The 18,228-nt window shown below is 35.3% G+C and overlaps 1 protein-coding gene across 9 annotated transcripts in view; it reads right to left on the bottom strand.

Annotated features, from left to right (window-relative positions):
• Positions 1-18,228, bottom strand: part of USP15 (ubiquitin specific peptidase 15) — a 134,553-nt gene that overhangs the window by 2,293 nt on the left and 114,032 nt on the right. For all 9 annotated transcript variants that reach the window (XR_011440159.1, XR_011440162.1, XM_023643918.2 and 6 more), the window contains 10 exons: positions 11,288-11,371; positions 11,103-11,197; positions 10,814-11,005; positions 9,308-9,423; positions 8,855-9,127; positions 8,404-8,474; positions 7,944-8,059; positions 7,122-7,271; positions 5,191-5,294; positions 1,764-1,852 (listed from right to left, as the gene is read on the bottom strand). Coding sequence is in view for 7 of the 9 variants with exons in the window: in XM_023643918.2 (XP_023499686.1) it covers positions 1,764-1,852; positions 5,191-5,294; positions 7,122-7,271; positions 7,944-8,059; positions 8,404-8,474; positions 8,855-9,127; positions 9,308-9,423; positions 10,814-11,005; positions 11,103-11,197; positions 11,288-11,371 (1,290 nt within the window). In the remaining 2 variants the exon portion in view is untranslated. The remainder of the gene's footprint in view (positions 1-1,763; positions 1,853-5,190; positions 5,295-7,121; positions 7,272-7,943; positions 8,060-8,403; positions 8,475-8,854; positions 9,128-9,307; positions 9,424-10,813; positions 11,006-11,102; positions 11,198-11,287; positions 11,372-18,228) is intronic.

Raw genomic sequence — 18,228 nt, 5'->3', positions numbered from 1 at the left:
TGTAAGCCTGTTGAAATCAGAGAGAGCGGTCTTTTAGTCTTGTTTAGAATAGAGTCCTGTGTATAGAAGGTACTCAAATACTTGCTGACTAAACGAAGAATCATCATTAAGATGCAAAGTAACATCAAATTCATATACTGTATATAAACAATATATCGTGTATTTGAAGGCAAGATTAGGGCAGTGTTGTCAAACAGGCTTTGAAGGAGGATGTAGGCAATTTCGGGATGTTCTGGCTGAGAGATTAAAGAGGAGAGCAAAAGTGAAAAGGGAGGGATATGACTTGAAATTAGAAGTTTAAATATAAACTAGAAATGTAGTTAACTTAGGCATATGCACATTTTAAAAAATATTAAGAGTTCAAGTCTCTGTTACATGTTATAGCTATAGGGAGATAAGCAACAGTACATAATTTACATATGTACGCATGTACATCTATCTATACATAGATAAAAATATAAAATATCTGTAGAGAAACAGTTCAAAATTATTTCATATTTGTTCATTCAAGACAGATTAAAACTATACCAATAATTGGGCTCATAAGTTTATTACGTTGAACAATGTAAGTTGGAGACTTTCATTCATTTCTTTCCTTTTTTTCTCTTTTAAGGATTGGCACCTGAGCTAACAACTGTTGCCAATCTTTTTTTTTTTTCCTTTCTGCTTTTTCTCCCCAAATACCCCCAGTACATAGCTGTATATTTCAGGTGTGGGTCCTTCTAGATGTGGCATGTGGGATGCCACCTCAGCATGGCCTAATGAGCGGTACCACGTCCGCGCCCAGGATCCGAACTGGTGAAACCCTGGGCCACCAAAGTGGAGCACGCAAACTTAACCACTTGGCCACGGGGCCGGCCCCGAAGGCTTTTAAATTTAAAGCATTATAAACTAAAAAAAAACCTAGTCTCCGCCCTTAAGGAATATATAATTTAAAGTGGGAAATAAAGTAAAGCAGTCAGTGCTTCCTTTATCAACAGAGAACCTCTATGGAGGAAATATCACATGAGCAAATATTGTATGTCTCATTCTTTGTAATACAGTGATTAACACGTAAAATTTACAGAAAGGCAAGATTTATAGAAAAACAAACATACTAGTCTTTCTTAATCAATCAGTGTCTGATAATAAAAATCTGCTCTGATGGGAGGCAAAACAAACACCAATATTTTGGCTCCAGCTGTGGCTGAAAAACTGATGCAAGTGTGAAGAGATGTAATTTCCTCATTTTCCTACTATTCAGAAAATATCATAGCAAGAAATGCACGGGGTTAATTTTTAAAATAATCTATAATTAGTTTTATCTAATTATATCATTTTGAGTTTAAATGTTTAACTGTTATAAAGGATAAGACTTTAATTTAAAAATCATAGGTTATGGTAAGGCCTTTAAAGGACTTTTTTCCTATTTTAGTATTCTGACTTTAAGTAGTCAATGTCTAGAAATGTCGCAGCCTATTTTCCAGAGAAAAATTTTATTATTTTCATGAGAAAACTCCAGTTTTCTGGTTGAAAACTACTAGAAAAAATTTCAAATTGCAATTTATGCTTCTGTTAGTAGGCAAATTTAGAAGACAAATTTCCACTGAGGGGACAATTTTACACTTTTTAAAATTCGAGCAATTCTCTCTTAGCTCCCAGAATAATTGCTGGAATGTAGACTGCGGTGCTCTCAGCTATCGGAACAATTGCTAGAATGTAGACCGCAGTGCTCTTTGAAAGAGCGGATCCCTTGATTTTCAGGAAATCAGTGGCATACTTACCACAATCTGGTCTTCAGATGCAGTTGAGACACTACTGTCATCAAAGTAGTACCATTTTCCATCATCTTTATTTTTTGCAAAAGCAGTATCTAATGAAAAAAACACAATCACTTCTGTGACTGAACTGATCTGATTTCCGGGGGCAACCCTCAAAACTTTAAAATCATTTATATAAGGAATAACTATTAAAATTACATGATAATCATCTATATAAGGCCTATATCTATTAGATATTCAACTGATTCCACTGATTAAAGGTTTTTAGAATAATTTCCTACAATCTAGATGCCTAAGATACTTTTCATGTAAGTTGAAATTTGTGACTTTTCCCTCTCAGGGACAAGCAGAACAAACTTATTATTTTTTAATTCACAGAATAGCAATACTAATGACAGTAAACGGTAATGAACATTTATGTACTGCTTGTTGTGTACCAGGTACCGTGCTATGCACTTTACATGGATTATCTCATAAAGAAGGTATTATCACCATTATTCTTCCAATTTTAGAGAAAGGGAAAGTGGGGCACCCAGAGAAGGTTAATTTGTCCAACTGTACAGCTGTTAGGTAGGATTTAAACCCAAGTCTGTCTCAGATTCCAAAGTTTGAAATTTCAACCTTAATTTAAATTTCTACGACAAATATTTTCCCAACAATATTATCTCATTAATTTGTAGTGGTTTTTACACCAGAATCTTTTTCAGTCTTTAACAAAAGTACAGAGCAAGAGAAAGGTAACAAGGATAATTAATCTGCACAATTCTTTTTCTTTTTTTTTTTTTAGGAAGATTAGCCCTGAGCTAACTACTGCCAATCCTCCTCTTTTTGCTGAGGAAGATTGGCCCTGAGCTAACATCCGTGCCCATCTTCCTCCACTTTATATGTGGGACACCTACCACAGCATTGCTTTTGCCAAGTGGTGCCATGTCTGCACCCAGGATCCAAACTGGCAAACCTGGGGCCACTGAGAAGCGGAACGTGCACATTTAACCACTGCGCCACCGGGTCAGCCCTGCACAATTCTTAAAGATTTGCTTTATCTTCAAGTTAAAAAAACCTGCCTCCTTTCCCATCTCATGCTTTGTAAAACTACCCAATAACTGAGGAAACAAAGTTGCACAATGTCCCCCAAACAATTATCTGCTGTCGCAGCTTCTAAAAAGTGACACTTTATAGGCTACACCTTCTAAATAGTTCTACCCCTCACAAAACAAAATGTCTCCTGGCTGGAGGCCTCTTGTGGGTTGTAAATTTGTCAATCTGAACTCAAGACCACTGCACTCACAAATTCAAAGAAACATTGTTAGACTGAATAAGAAGACAAGACCTACAGTAACATGGTTTATCAGAGACAAATCCAACAAAAAGAACACAGAGTTTGCAAATCAAATGATGATATCAAAAGAAAGCTAGACTAACGGTGTTTGTAATTCTGAGAAAAAGATAGGAGGGGAAAAAAGGCTGTCAAATCCTGATAAAAGGAACAATAGAGTAAGAAGAGCTATTTATTACAAACATAAATGAAACTAATAATGCAAAACAACTAATAAAAATGTTAGAGGAAACATAAATCAACACTTTAGTAGGAGTCCTGACAAATTTCTCACTGAAACAGAATGAACATCAAAACCAGAGACAGCAATGATCTGACTGCAATTGATAAGCTTAAACTATTAGAAAACACCGAACTCTATGTGTGAATGGAGAAAACATATGTTTTTCAAGCACACAAAGGTTTAAGAAACAGACTAGGTATTAAGCTACGAGGAAACCTTAATAAACTCGTAAAGATTAATGTAATATAGACAATGTCCCCAACTGTTATGTAATAAAATCAAAATTAAGAACAAAAGGAGAGCTTTACAAAAATCATATATTTGGAAAAACATATGACTAAATAACCTTGGGCTAATTAGAAAATCATAAACGAAATTAAAAATATATATAGAATTGAAAGGCAATGAAAATACATTTCAAAATTTACGAGACAGAGATGAAGCAGTATTTAGAGGTAAATTTATAACTTTAATTATAGCTGTCAATAGAGAAAAAAGAGAAATGGAAAGCAAAAAGCTGACAAGCATTCAATCCAAGAAGTTGGAAAAAGAGCAAGAGAGCAAACCCAAAGTAATAATAAGAAAAATACACTAAAGGCAAGAGAAGAAATAAAAAATATACCAAAGGGAAGAGAAGAAATCAATGCGATAGAATACATATATGTAATTACAAAAAGAAAAATTTAATAAAATGGAAAACTAATTCCTCAAACAAATTACTAATATAGACCTCTTGGAAGACCAGTTAAAAAGAAAAAAGAGAAAATAAAGAAAAAGACCAAAATACAGCAGAGGAGTATTATAAACAACTATTCTCAAATAAATTAGAAAATACAGATACATTTTTAGAAAAATAGAAAATGCCAGCACACATTTTGGAAAAAGAAAACTGAATAGACTTTAACAAGCACAACATAAATAGAAAAATGTATGGCTGTAAAGTCCAGATAGTTTTACAGGTAAATTCTACTAGACTTTCAGGAAAAGTTAATTCCTATAGTACACTAGGTACCTCAGGAAACACAGAAAGAGTAAGCCTGTTTTATTAGGCTAGACTGTAATTTTGACTCTAAAGTAAAAACAATATAAAAAAATTACAAGACCATTTCACTATGAATTAAATTGTAACATCTTAAAATTAGTTAACTGGGTACATAAAAAAATACTTCAAGATAAGTAGGATTTATCCCAGGAATGCAAAGACGCTTCAACAGAAAAATCTATCAACTAGAGATTGTAGACTGGTATAACTGTCCTTAGGAGCTATCTGGCGTGCTTAAATACTCCATTACCCAGCAATCTCACTTCTGGGCATGTAGCTCAAAGAAATTCTCACAGACGGGACAGTAAACAGTAATGTCTATCAGTCATGTGGTGGTAGAAAGTTAAAGACAATTTGGACGTCCACAATGAAGTGAGCAGAAAGGGAAAATATGGCAGATGTAATCATGAGCGGCTAGGATCAAGAGACCAAAAGAGCACAAAGTAACATGCATATGTTTTTAGCATCAAGAGAAAAAAGATCTATGGCAGAGTATCACCAATGTAAATTAACAGTGATGCATGATTTATAAGAGCACATACATCAATGAACACCCTAGAAAGGGAATGGGAGGGAGAATGGTGCAGGACAAGAGCCCTGAATGGAATAGTGGTGATCCTGTGCTTTGAACTGAGGAGTATTAACTCAATCCTTTACTCCCGATGTAAAAATGTTCAAAAGCGGATTCATTCATTAATCAACATTTATTGAACAACTACTATTTGTAAGACACATCTCACATTTCCCCTTTAAGAAGTAATAAATATCTTAAGGAAAATGGAGTTACCAAACATCATGATTTTAGTAAAAAGGTAAACTGTCAACTTACAGTGTCCTCCTCCCATCCCTCCATAGTGGTTGGAAACAGCAATCAAATTATAGCGGCAAGGACCTGCATTTGGATTAATCAGGAATTCTGACATGTCCAAGTCACTGTTTAAAAAAAGAGATCAAGTTAGTTTTATCTTTTCTCTAAATGCAATGAATTCTATTCCCTTCTGTCAAGTGTTGTTTGACTTTCATTTATATATACACATCTCTCACTAAAGAAATTACTAAGAGTCAAATAACTTTATAAAACAAATCATATATATATCCCTGAGATTTGAACGTTTTGGCAAAAATTTTCTTACGGGTTGAGAATTTAAAAATTCTCCACTGATTGTTGTTAGTCATCACCATTTACCATCTGGGTCCTTTTTATTTTTATTTTTTGTAATTTTTAAAGTCATTTTTAGGAATGATTTATTTAAGGAAGAATAAAGGGATAGTGAAAAACAACTTTCTTAGAAATTTTACAATAATTTAAATATACCTCAACTCCAACATTTATTGTATTTTTTCCTGGTTTTGATGATGAATATGCCCCAAATGGGCACGCTCTCTGAAATGCAACAGAATGTTTATAATCTGTCATGCATAAAACTGGAACATGACCATCGTATTGCTTATCATTATTTTTGGTTATTCTTTTTGTACTTGCATCATTAAAAAACAACAATGATTCTAAATTTCAAATACATCTCTAATAGGTTCTAGCTTATCACTACTTCTGGTTCTTCTTATATTTACATTGTCAAAATGCTATATTCTTGAAAACTTTGATGGCTCATAATTTTGTTCAAGAGAAAATTACCATTTTTTCCCATAATTGCAAAACATTTTCAATTTATAAATACCAATTAGAATAAGCAATCCAAAGAATGTTTTCATTATTACCTCATCTATTTCCTTCTAACCACCTTGGAATACATACCTGCCTTCAGCATTTGTCTACTTACTAACTGTATGAAGTAGACTGATGCACAAATATCATAAAATATGAAAGAAAACTATCAATGTTCTTTTAGCAAAATGGGAGAGTACCAAGTTCTTGTAAAATATTGTGTGATGAAGTCCTTCCTGGACTACATGAATGAGAATAGAATACTCCCTTTTCTGCCTTCTGAATTGTCAATTATGTTTAGTGAAAGCTTAAAAAAAAAAAGAAAGGACTACAAAGATGCTGTCTCCAGACTTCTTTATACCTTGTTACAAATATGATGTTATACCCTGGACAATGCAGTAAGAAAACTGAAGGATGACACGATAGGTATGATTTATTATACTACTGCACCATTCTTCCAAGCAATTCCATTATTCTATTTTCATACTACTTTAATATTTTTTTAAAAGCATACTCAGGAATAACTGATAATTAATGGTGAAATAATTTCTAGGAAAAACAAAGTCACTAAGATCCCATAAAGTATCTTAGATTTATAAATAGGGTCAATGAACCCATAAGATATACGTAACACAGAATGAGTTTTATTTTATTTTATAATTTTTCTTATTTTTATTTTTTTTTAAGATTTTCTTTTTCCTTTTTCTCCCCAAAGCCCCCTGGTACACAGCTGTATATTTTCAGTTGTGGGTCCTTCTAGTTGTGGCATGTGGGACGCCGCCTCAGCATGGCTTGATGAGTAATGCCATGTCCACGCCCAGGATTTGAACTGGCGGAACCATGGGCCACCCCAGAGGAGTGCGCGAAGTTAACCACTTGGCCATGGGCCGGCCCCTATTTTATTTTTTTTAAAAGTACATTTTCTCTTTGTTCTTTGAAAAATCTCTAAGAAAAACAAAAACTGTTACTGATCCTTACAAATTGTTGGAACTACTCAAAAATATACTCAAAAACTGACACTGGGTCCAATGCTACCTGATGTTTAAAAAAAGTTAAGAGTTGCCCAACGTTTATGAAGTACAATCAAAACTTACTTGATAGGAAAGTCAACTAAAGTATCCAACTTGTCTCTCATGTATCTACTGTAAGAAAATCGCTTGAGATGTACCACAAGCACTGGAGGCAGGGACCACAAATCCAACTTCTTTGTGGCTTGCTGATGTTCTTTACAATTTGGACAATACCTAAACATAAAGAGAAATATTTAAAACTTGACAGAGGTAATGAAAATAATGGATAAAAAAAGTTTGGAGAGTTCCACATTTATTCAGTTAGCAATTAATATATGTATGGCCTAATATGTACCAAACTGAAAGGAACTCCTATTATTATTTTTACCTTCAATACATTTTCCAAATAGATACAACTATTATAAATTAATATGTAAATAAATAATCAAAGAAATGATGAGGGCTAGATTATTTACATTTTAGTAGGCTAAAAAGACATATATGTATCACAAAACTGTGCTGAGATACAGGTATTAGAAAATCTCAAAAGTCCTGGGCTTTAATGGAATTAATAACACCACAAAACACATCATTACCATTTTCCTAAAAAAGCTTCTCTCAAAATGGCTACACAGCTAAAAATTGTTGGGAAAAAGTAACTAAAATTAATTATTCACAGTAAAATGGCTATTATGGAAAATAGAGTAATGAGATCAAAGCTTAACATAATATACTTTTAAAGACAATCTCATCCCTCTTAATAGACTATTATCATATAAAGAAATCCTTATTATTTAAAATGTCAAAGGGAATTTAGTTATCACTTTTTCAACTTGATGTAGCACATACCTAAGTATAAAGCCTTGAAAAAATAATTAGAAACAATTATTTAACTTTGTCTCTTACCAGGGATCTTCAGCACCTAGCTTTTCTTTTGTTGTAAAAAGCTCAATGCAATCTTTTAATTTCACAAAGGGTTTTTTAGGAGGTTTATATTCCACACTTTCATGTTTTTCAAAATCCTAAAGAGAAGTATTTCTTGAGTTAAGAGAACAAATGAAACAAAACTTATTTTAGTGATACCATCTTACTATGAACAGTAATGAAAAACTCCTAAACTTTCTCAAAAGAATCATAAAGCTATTTCAGCTGAGATTTACACCACACTTGGAAAAACTCCTGTATATACACCTATATGGACTCAAAAGGATAAACAAAAAGCATGTTCCAAACCAACAAGCCTTTTCTCTACTAGTACATAACCAATTTTCTTCTGGCAAAATAAACACATTCGGTAAAAGAAGGAGTGTGAGACGACAGTGTGATCAACATGGGAAGGACAAAGGAGGAATGAGTGAGGACTCACCTCAGCGGCATTTTCATCAAAGTATCTTTTTTTCAAATCTGGATCCCAATCCAAAGCAAGAAAAGATCTTTCTAAGGTGGAAAACATATTTTTTCTTTAAAATTTAATATGGCTTAATGTTAAAATTAATGTGTTTTAATATTAAGATATATACCAGAATAAACAAATAGCAGTCTCTTCTGCTTGCACTGGTGATCGTGGCAAATTGCTGTTTCTAAGCCATTAAAATATTTTAGGAGTTAAACAAAAAAGATATGAAACTTAAGCATAAGTCTAACCTCCATTTAAAAACACTGATGTGTTTTAGTATATTTAGAAATTAAGGCTTTTAAGATTTTTAGATAGATAAATGTTATTTTTCATGAGTATTGAATTTCATGGTTTTCATCTAAAAAAAAAAATAACATGCTTTGCTCAAATTCAGTGTTCAAGCCATTTTTCAGACACTTACCATCTAGCCTAAGCTGCCTATCATCAAATCTTATATGCCTGGTATCGTCTTTGATGTAGTTGATATCAGTATTGCCTAAGTTGTTGAACTGGAATGTAAACAATCGTTTCTTGTGTCCCGTGAGTTGACCTTTGCAAGTGTCCTCAGTACATAATCCATTTTCAGAGTCATTATCTCCTCCAACTGAATCTTCAGACTGACTGTTTTCATTCTCGGAGGGAAGTTCTTGATCCTGACTGGATTCATCATCTGGCTCGTCTGTTTCCATTTCACCTAATTTTAGATATTAGAAGTCTTTAAATAAACCCAATGCTACATTTAAAAATTATTAATACTAACATTACTTTTCTCTGGCTTGTAGACTGTTTTTAGTTCCTTAGTCTCCTCCTCTAACTTTTCTCTGAAGTAACAATCCAAGTGAGAAGTTTCTGTAATTTAACAGGGAAGCCTTACTTGGCGAGCCTTCTTCGTGTATGCCATTCGGGCCATTCCCATTAATATTTTGGTCCTTACAGCAGTGTAGGGATCCTTCAGTTTCTTCGGTTTCAGTAGATATTTTGACATATCGGCTTAAATAAAATCAGAAATCAAACAAGTTCAGTTCTACAAAGGTAAAAACTTAAGAAAAAGTTTCTCACTCTTTCAAGAAACAAAACTTTTTAATGCAATAACAGTGGTCATTCAGTAGACTCAAGGATAAATTCAAACTCAAGGGGCCGGCCCAGTGGCATAGTGGTTAAGTTTGCATGCTCTGCTTCCGTGGCCCGGGGTTTGTGGGTTCGGATCCTGGGTATGGACCTACACACGGCTCGTCAAGTCATGATGTGGCAGCATCCCACACACGAAACAGAGGAAGACTGGTATGGATGTTCGCTCAGGGACAATCTTCCTCACCAAACAAAAAATGAATAAATAAATCAAACTCAAGATATAGTACCAGAAGTGCAATTGAATAATCATTTGTGTTTTGGTTGTCTTTATAGAAAGAAGTCAAATTGTTACTTACAGGGTTTTAACATCTTTATTTTATACATTACAAGTTCATGGCAAATAATTTCTCAGCTTAAAAAAATATTAGAAGAAGATGCTCATTTAGATGACCTATATATTATTGCTAAGATTACTTATAATTGTATAATGTGATCTTTATAGTTATGGGACTATAATGATTAAAATAGGTATGGAAAAAAGACTGTTAAATATGTCAGCTATAAAGGATAAAAGAAGGAGATCAAATGGCATTCTTGATTATCTTATAATTCACATCAAGGTTTTTGGAAGACAAAATGAGTTGCCTTACAGTACTGTCAACCATGAACGTTTATCCTTATAAATAAAACTATTTAGTAGTATGAGTTCTTGAACAAACAGCGTGTATAAAGAAATGAAGTGCAGCTGGCCCTGTGGTGCAGTGGTTGAGTTTGGCATGCTCTGCTTGGGCGGCCTGGGTTTGTGGGTTCAGGTCCTGGGTGGGGACCTACACCACTTATCAGCCATGGTGTGGCAGCGACCAAGATATAAAGTGAAGGAAGACTGGCCAGTTGTTAGCTCAAGGCTAATCTTCCTCAAGCGAAAAAAAGAAGAAGATTGGCAGCAGATGTTAGCTTAGGGCTAATCTTCCTCAGCAAAAAAAGGTAAAAAAAAGAAAAAAAGAAAAAAAAAGAATTGAAGCATCTGACATTTGTTATGATATGACTGCATACATGATAAATTCCTATTTTCTCCCAACTGTAAACTTCTGGTGTAAAACAGCTAAAAGAATTCATTCTTCCTGGGTTTGAAATTACTGTTTTACATCATCAAGAAACTAGATTACACTATAATTTTTAATATTTTTACCTGTCTAAACAAAGTTGCCACAATACAGACTCACCTTATTATATTCTCATAGTACCTTGCATGTTTACTTTTATGAGCTATTTTTCAAATTTTGTTAATGTAGAATTGTCTGGCACTTACCACATTCTCAAAAGCAGGAGATTATAGAGTTTATCTTCAGTATTGTTCCGTGGTACAGCCATAAGAAAAGGCTGACCGAAAAGTGAAGAACCAGTATGGTGGGTGTAACTTGAGTGTCTAAATTTTTCTCTTAGGCAAACAGGAATAACCACATGCTCTGTATCTTCTGTCCTATTGATGTTAATTTCAAACCTACGAGGACAAAACTGACCATAAACTCCAAAAATTTTTGTTATTTCTTTTGAATTTTTTGTCAAGTGATATTCTGTACAATGAAATTTATACTTACACATAAATATCATCCCGTTCCATAATACTAGTAAGGTTTTCATCCATAGCGAATATTCTGTGAAATCTATGATTGTATATATCAGTAACTATCATCTAAAAGAAAATAAATTTCTATTAAGCTGGTTTTACAACACTGAGAAACTAAACTCCAACTTATATACTTCAAACCCAGAAACATCTTACCTTATCTGCAGGTACTCCTGACAAAGCAGATAATGCAGTACAAAGATCAAGTATGTTTCCAATTTTGGGGACAACCACTTTGTACTAAAAAACAAAATTGTAATGAATTTATTATGTTGGAAAACATATTCAGTAGCTGAGACTGACCTCACGTTGCTTCCTCACATTCACTTGGCATTTGGCTCACAGTATCTGCCTCCAATCTGGTCGTCGTCCCTGGTGACAATATCCATGTGGAGGGTTTATCTTAGCCTTAGCTCCCTGGCTGCTCACTTCAAAGACCTGCACTTGCACTGCACTCTAGTTCACGTGGACCTTGTCATAACCTGCTGCACCTTTGGCACCCTCAACTCTGAACAGGCTACTCTCTAACCACTGCTTACTTTTCCTGGAAACTCACTCCTTCCTATTCTTGGCTTGCATTGAGATCTCTAGTCTTTTTAACTCTCTGTTTTCTCCCAGTTTACTGCCTCCTGACTGTCTTCATGCCCTTCCATCCAGACCCCACACGATACATCACTTCAACTACTCCACTGTAAAATCTTTAACCACTTTGTTATTCAGTTTTGTTCTTGTTAAACCTTCTTAGAGCTGTTCAGATAGGCTGGAGAAAACTGCCTAACTTTAGAGACTGGTGCCCTACAAATTCACCGTGCCCAACCCCAAGTGATCCTTCAACACCAGCCGGAAGTTATTTGTTTACTCTCCCAATAACTATTTAAAATCTCCATTCCTTAGGTTTCCTATTCACCACTTCTCCCTTCACTATCAGTGGAGTACCTATTTCACCTAGAATACAGAGGCTACTAGATGGGAAAATCTCTAACTTCCTGTCTCCCCTACAAACTTGAGTCTAAAAGATCCTTTTTTCTTTCAACACATGGAAAGAGAATCAGGTGTCACTTTTCCCATTCAAGGCTAACCCTAGCATCTATGCTCTGATCCCATCCTCTTCTGCTTCCTCTAGAACCTAAACCCAGCAATTATCCTTTATTTCATTTTATATTGACTCTTACGTAAGTACTGGAATATATATACACACACACACACACACACACACACAAGTCTCTCAAAAAACAAAACAGTCCCTCATTGCTTTCCTTCTAATAATTCTCCTCTAATTATCTTTCTCCTCTGCTTATAAAAAACAAGGTTAAAAGTAATGTCTATACTGACCATCCTAACTTCCGCACCTCCCATTCACTTATCAATCCACTCCTGGCTTTTGTCTGCACCTCTTTATTTAGCCTGTTGCCAAGGCTGTTAACACTATCAATCAAATCTTTACCAGTCCTTATTTTATTGAGCTCTCCGTAGCATGACTGCTCAACATTCTCCTCTAAAGCATTCCTTTCCCTACAACAATACTTCTTCTTCTTTTCTACTGCCCAGGTCACACCTTCTTTTGAGGCTCTTTGCTAGTGTCCTTTGGAGTTTTATCCTTAACCCTCTTCTCAAATCTCTATGTTCCCTTCAGACTAGGTGACAATATATCCTGGTCTTCTTTGGCAAGTCCTGGATTAGCCTGCTATCCTGATGTAATTATTAATAATGGTCCCTTTTATTTTTAAGAGTTCTGTTTTAGATGGTGAATTACAGGGTCACCTTAGCCTTCCATGATCTCATCCTTCTCAGACTTTCACTACCATTTTCAGAGAACTCACCACCCAACTTCTATCTCAAGTACAGACCTCTCTCTTCTAGTCTAGGTACATAAACTCAATGCCCATTGGTATCTCTACCTAAGTTTTCCTCATGCATCTCAACATGTCCAATACTAAACACAGACTTAGGTCATGTTAGGCCAACATATCCAATACTAAAACACGTTTCTTCTTAAACCTTTCTTCCTATATACCTCATTAATACAAAGAGCATCACTATCTGCTCAGTTTTCCAATCCAATAAACTTGGCATCGTCTTTGAATACTCTTAAATATTTTCACCTCCTATATTCAACTGGTTCTTCTATCTAACTTCATCCTGACACTAATCTTAAGAGTTTGAGCCCTTGTCATTTGTCATCTGATCACTGCAAAAACCTCTTACCTGGACTTAGTACATCCGATCTAAGCCTTTCCAATCCAATCTTTGCACTAGCCAGTCTTCTTTCTCAAATACAAATCTGGCCACAAATCTCTCTATTTACTAAGCTTCAATGGCTTCCCTAATCTTCAGGCTTAAGTGCAAATTCCTCTCATGGTATCAAAGTTTTCTGTGGTCTAGCTTCTAGTTTCCATATTATCCACTTGTAGTTTCCAGAAGTGGGCCATGTCCTCTTTTGCCTTCAACTCTTTGTACATGCCACTCTACTGGTCTATAATCCTTTAATTCCAGCTTTCACGTGCTTAAAACCTAATCATCCTTCAGGATTCAACACAGGCACCAGTGCCAGTTTGGGTAGGTTACTCCTTCTGTATGCTACTACAAGTACCCTGTCATAGCACTTTCCACACTGCAAACAAGCTTGTTGCGAACAAGGAGCAGGATTACCTTTGTATTTCCAGCACCTTGCACAGTATGAGAGTCCAATACACAATACATGTCCAATACAATTACTAATAAACTTCTTTGACCTACATCAACTTCAATGATGGGAAAACTCATCAAGTAAGCTAACTCAGCTAACTCCCCTTCCTTTCCAGCTGGTTAAAGTATAGTGTTAATAAGGCTAACATTTTATATTTGAGTTGCTACTGCCTCCAGTTGGACAAGAAATCCCAATTCCTCTGGGATTGGGCTCTGACCTCCACAATTTTACAGCTTTGGTCAACAAAACTGACAAAATCCACATAGCTGAAAAGATAATTTAAAACCCAAATTGTGGTAGAACATTCAACATATGCCTTATGGGTTAATGTGTAACTTGAATGTAACCTGCCTCTGTATAATAAAGATTTCTTTATACTATCAGCATGAGAGAGTACTGTCTTCAGCACGGGGGAGTACTGTCTTGAACAAACATGCTGTTGGAGTATCTACATTTATTTTTTTCTTGTAATACATTTTTACTCATTGTTTTATACTCTTCTGTTACTCTATATTATACTCATTGGCATATATTTGCAAAGTTACAAACTTAGAGAGGTTAAGGGTGTAGTTTAGCATCACTATAGTCTCGCTCCATTGAAAAGAATGTTAACAATCCTATACTTATAAATATCTGAATAAATGAGCATCTAAAGGACGTGATTTTAGAAATGTGAACATATATTCCCCTGGCCAAAAATAAAAGCAGGTCTTTATTGGCCCTGCTCATGGATAAGGGCAAGTACAATGTCTTTCTTGCTCTCTATAGTACTCTCGACACTAATAGATGAAATACTGATGTGAGGGCATCAGGTTCGATCAGTTCATGAAGGAAACATAAAGGAGCAGGAAAATAGGTAAAATGTGCATAACTGAATCCAGTACATGACTATTCTCTACTATTCTAAAATACATATATAAATAAATATACTTTTAATACCACCTTCTTTAAAAAATTATTTTGAGGTCATAATAGTTTATAACATTGTGAAATTTCAGGTTACATTATTATTTGTCAGTCACCATATACATTTGCCCCTGTGCCCCTTATGCCCACCTCCCAAACCCCCTTCCCCTCTGGTAACCACTAATCTGTTCTCTTTTTCCATATGTTAGTTTATCTTCCACACAAGTGAAATCATTTGGTGTTTGTCTTTCTCTGTCTGGCTTATTTTGCTTAACATAATACACTCAAGGTCCACCCATGCTGTTGCAAGTGGCAAGTTTTTGTCTTTTTATGGCTGACTGTTATTCCACTGTATGTGTATGTGTGTGTGTATATCTTCTTTATCCAGTCATCAGTTGATGGGCATTTGGGTTGCTTCCACGTCTTGGCTATTGTGAATAATGCTGCAATGAACAAAGGGGTGCATAAGTCTCTTTGAATTGCTGACTTCAAGTTCTTTGGATAAATATCCAGTAGTGGGATAGTTGGGTCATATGGTGTTTCTATTTTTAATTTTTTTGAGAAATCTCCATACTGTTTTCCATAGTGGCTACACCAGTTTGCATTTCCACCAGTAGTCTATGAGGGTTCCCTTTTCTCCACATCCTCTCCAATGTTTATTTTTTGTCTTGGTAATTACAGCCATTCTGACGAGTATCAGGAGATATCTCATTGTACCTTTTTTTTTTTTAAAGATTTCATTTTTCCTTTTTCTCCCCAAAGTGCTCCCAGTATACAGTTGTATATTTTTAGTTGTGAGTCCTTCTAGTTGTTGCATGTGGGATGCTGCCTCAGCATGGCTGGATGAGCAATGCCATGTCCGTGCCCAGGATCTGAACCAGCAAAACCCTGGGCCACCAAAGCGGAGCATGCGAACTTAACCACTCAGCCACGGGGCTGGCCTCTCACTGTAGTTTTGAGTTGTGTTTCTCTAATGATTAGTAATGCTGAATATCTTTTCATGTGCCTGTTGACCATTTGTACCTCTTTGGAAAAATGTCTCTTCATATACTCTTGCCCCCCTACCCTTTTTTTTTTTTTTTTTTTGCTGAGGAAGATTAGCCCTGAGCTAACATCTGTGCCACTCTTCCTCTACTTTATATGTGGGTCACTGCCACAGCATGTCTGATGAGTGGTGTGGGTCCGTGCCTGGGATGCAAACCCACAAACCTGGGCTGCTGAAGCAGGGCGTGAACTTAACCACTGTGCCATGAGGTCCACTCCTCCTCTGCTCACTTTTTGACTGGGTTGTTTTTTTTGCTGAGTTCTATGAGTTCTTTATATATTTTGGAGATTAATCCCTTGTCAGATATATGATTCGCAAATATTTTCTCCCAGCTGGTGAGTTGTCTTTTTGTTTTGGTCCTGGTTTCCTTTGCCTTGCATAAGGTCTTCAGTATGATGAAGTCCCATTTGTTTATTTTTCTTTTGTTTCCCTTGGCTGAGTAGACATGGTATTTGAAAAGATGCTGCTGAGAGTGATGTCAGAGAGTGTAATGCCTATATTTTCTTCCAGGAGTTTTATGGTTTCACACCTTACTTTCAAGTCTTTAATCCATTTTGAGTTAGTTTTTGTATATAATGAAAGATAACAGTCACTTTCATTCTTTTGAATGTGGCTGTCCAGTTTTCCCAACACCATTTACTGAAGAGAATTGTATGTTCTTGGCTTCTTTGTCCAAGATTAGCTGTCCATAGATGTATGGTTTTATTCTGGGCTTTCAATTCTGTTCCAGTGATCTGTGTGTCCATTTTTGTAGCAGTACTATGCTGTTTTGTTTACTATAGCTTTGTAGTATATTTTGAAGTCAGGGATTGTGAGGTCCCCAGCTTCATTCTTTTTTCTCACGATTCCTTTAGCTATTTGGGGTTTTTTGTTGCACCATATGAATTTTAGGATTCCTTCTTCTATTTCCATGAAGAATGTCATTGGGATTCTGATTGGGATTGCACTGAATCTGTAGATTGCTTCAGGTAATAAGGACATTTTAACTATGTTTATTCTTCCAATTCACATGCATGGAAGATCTTTCCATTTCTTTACGTTATCATCAATTTCTTTCAGTGTCTTATAGTTTTCACTGTATAGGTCTTTCACCTCCTTGGTTAAATTTATTCCTAGATATTTTATTCTGCTTGTTGCAATTGTAAATGGGATTGTGTTCTTGAGTTAGTTTGTTATTAGAGTATAGAAATGCAACTGATTTTTGTAAGTTGATTTTATACCCTGAAACTTTGCTATAGTTGTTGATTATTTCTAATAGTTTTATGATGGATTCTTTAGGGTTTTCTATGTGTAGAATCATGTCGTCTGCAAACAGCAAGAGTTTCACTTCTTCCTAATATGGACACCTTTTATTTCTTTTTCTTGCCTAATTGCTCTGGCCAAAACCTCCAGTACTCTGTTGAATAGGAGTGGCCAGAGTAGGCACCCTTGTCTTGTCCTTGTTCTCAGAGGGATGGCTTTCAGTTTTTCACCATTAAGTATGATGTTGGTTGTGGGTTTATCATATATAGCCTTTATTATGTTGAGGTACTCTTCTTCTATACCCATTTTATTGAGAGTTTTTTTTATCATAAATGGATGTTGGATCTTATCAAAAGCTTTCTCTGCTTCTACTGAGATGATCATGTGATTTTTATTTATCATTTTTTTAACATAGTCTATCATATTGATTTATTTGTGGATGCTGAACCATCCCTGCAGAAAGGGCTATATTTTTATAAATACTTCATATATTGTGCCCTTGTTGACAGTAAACCCAAATACTTCCACTATAGGAAGAAAGTTTGTACTAGAAACCAACCATACTGACTTTCAGCCTCCAGAACTGTGAGAAAATAAATCTCCACTGTTTAAGCCCCTCAGTCTATGGTATTTTGTTACGGCAGCCCAAGCAGACCAATACAACTATTATGCTCTAACAAACTGCACTATCAGGCTAGAACCCTAAGCCAAGGATCTTTAGTGAATGATCTTCTAAAGCGAGAACCATGTCTACCTTAGTTTACCAAACAGAGCTTTACACTCAATAGGTGCTCAATACACATTTCAATAAACAAAATTTTTGAACACTTCTGCATTAGCACCTACAAGTCATGAGGATTGGGAATCCATAGATTTACAAAGTCCCTATCTTCAAAGAACTCACGGTTTAGGGGAGAAAAGATAAAGTAAACCAAATGTCATGATAAAATGTGACAGGTACAATAATAGAATTTAGGGGAAAAGAAGGTAGAAGAGGAAGGAATCTCTTTTATTAGGACGTGTCAAGTGTCAGAAAAGGATTAATTGATTAATAAAGGGAAGAAAATATAATGCGTTCCTCTGCAAAATGTAAAGTAATCCAACTGTAATGCTAGGCAATGGAATCAGGCAGACAAGTGATATTAAGGCCTACCACAGGGCTCTGGGAATAGATAAGCAATATTTGATACTCCAAACTGTTAAAGATTAGAACATTAC

This window comes from Equus caballus, chromosome 6 (genome assembly GCF_041296265.1).
Source record: "Equus caballus isolate H_3958 breed thoroughbred chromosome 6, TB-T2T, whole genome shotgun sequence".
In the NCBI taxonomy this organism is placed as follows: Eukaryota; Metazoa; Chordata; class Mammalia; order Perissodactyla; family Equidae; genus Equus; species Equus caballus.
Note: the sequence above shows the minus strand (reverse complement) of the source record. Positions and strands in the feature narration are given on the sequence as shown.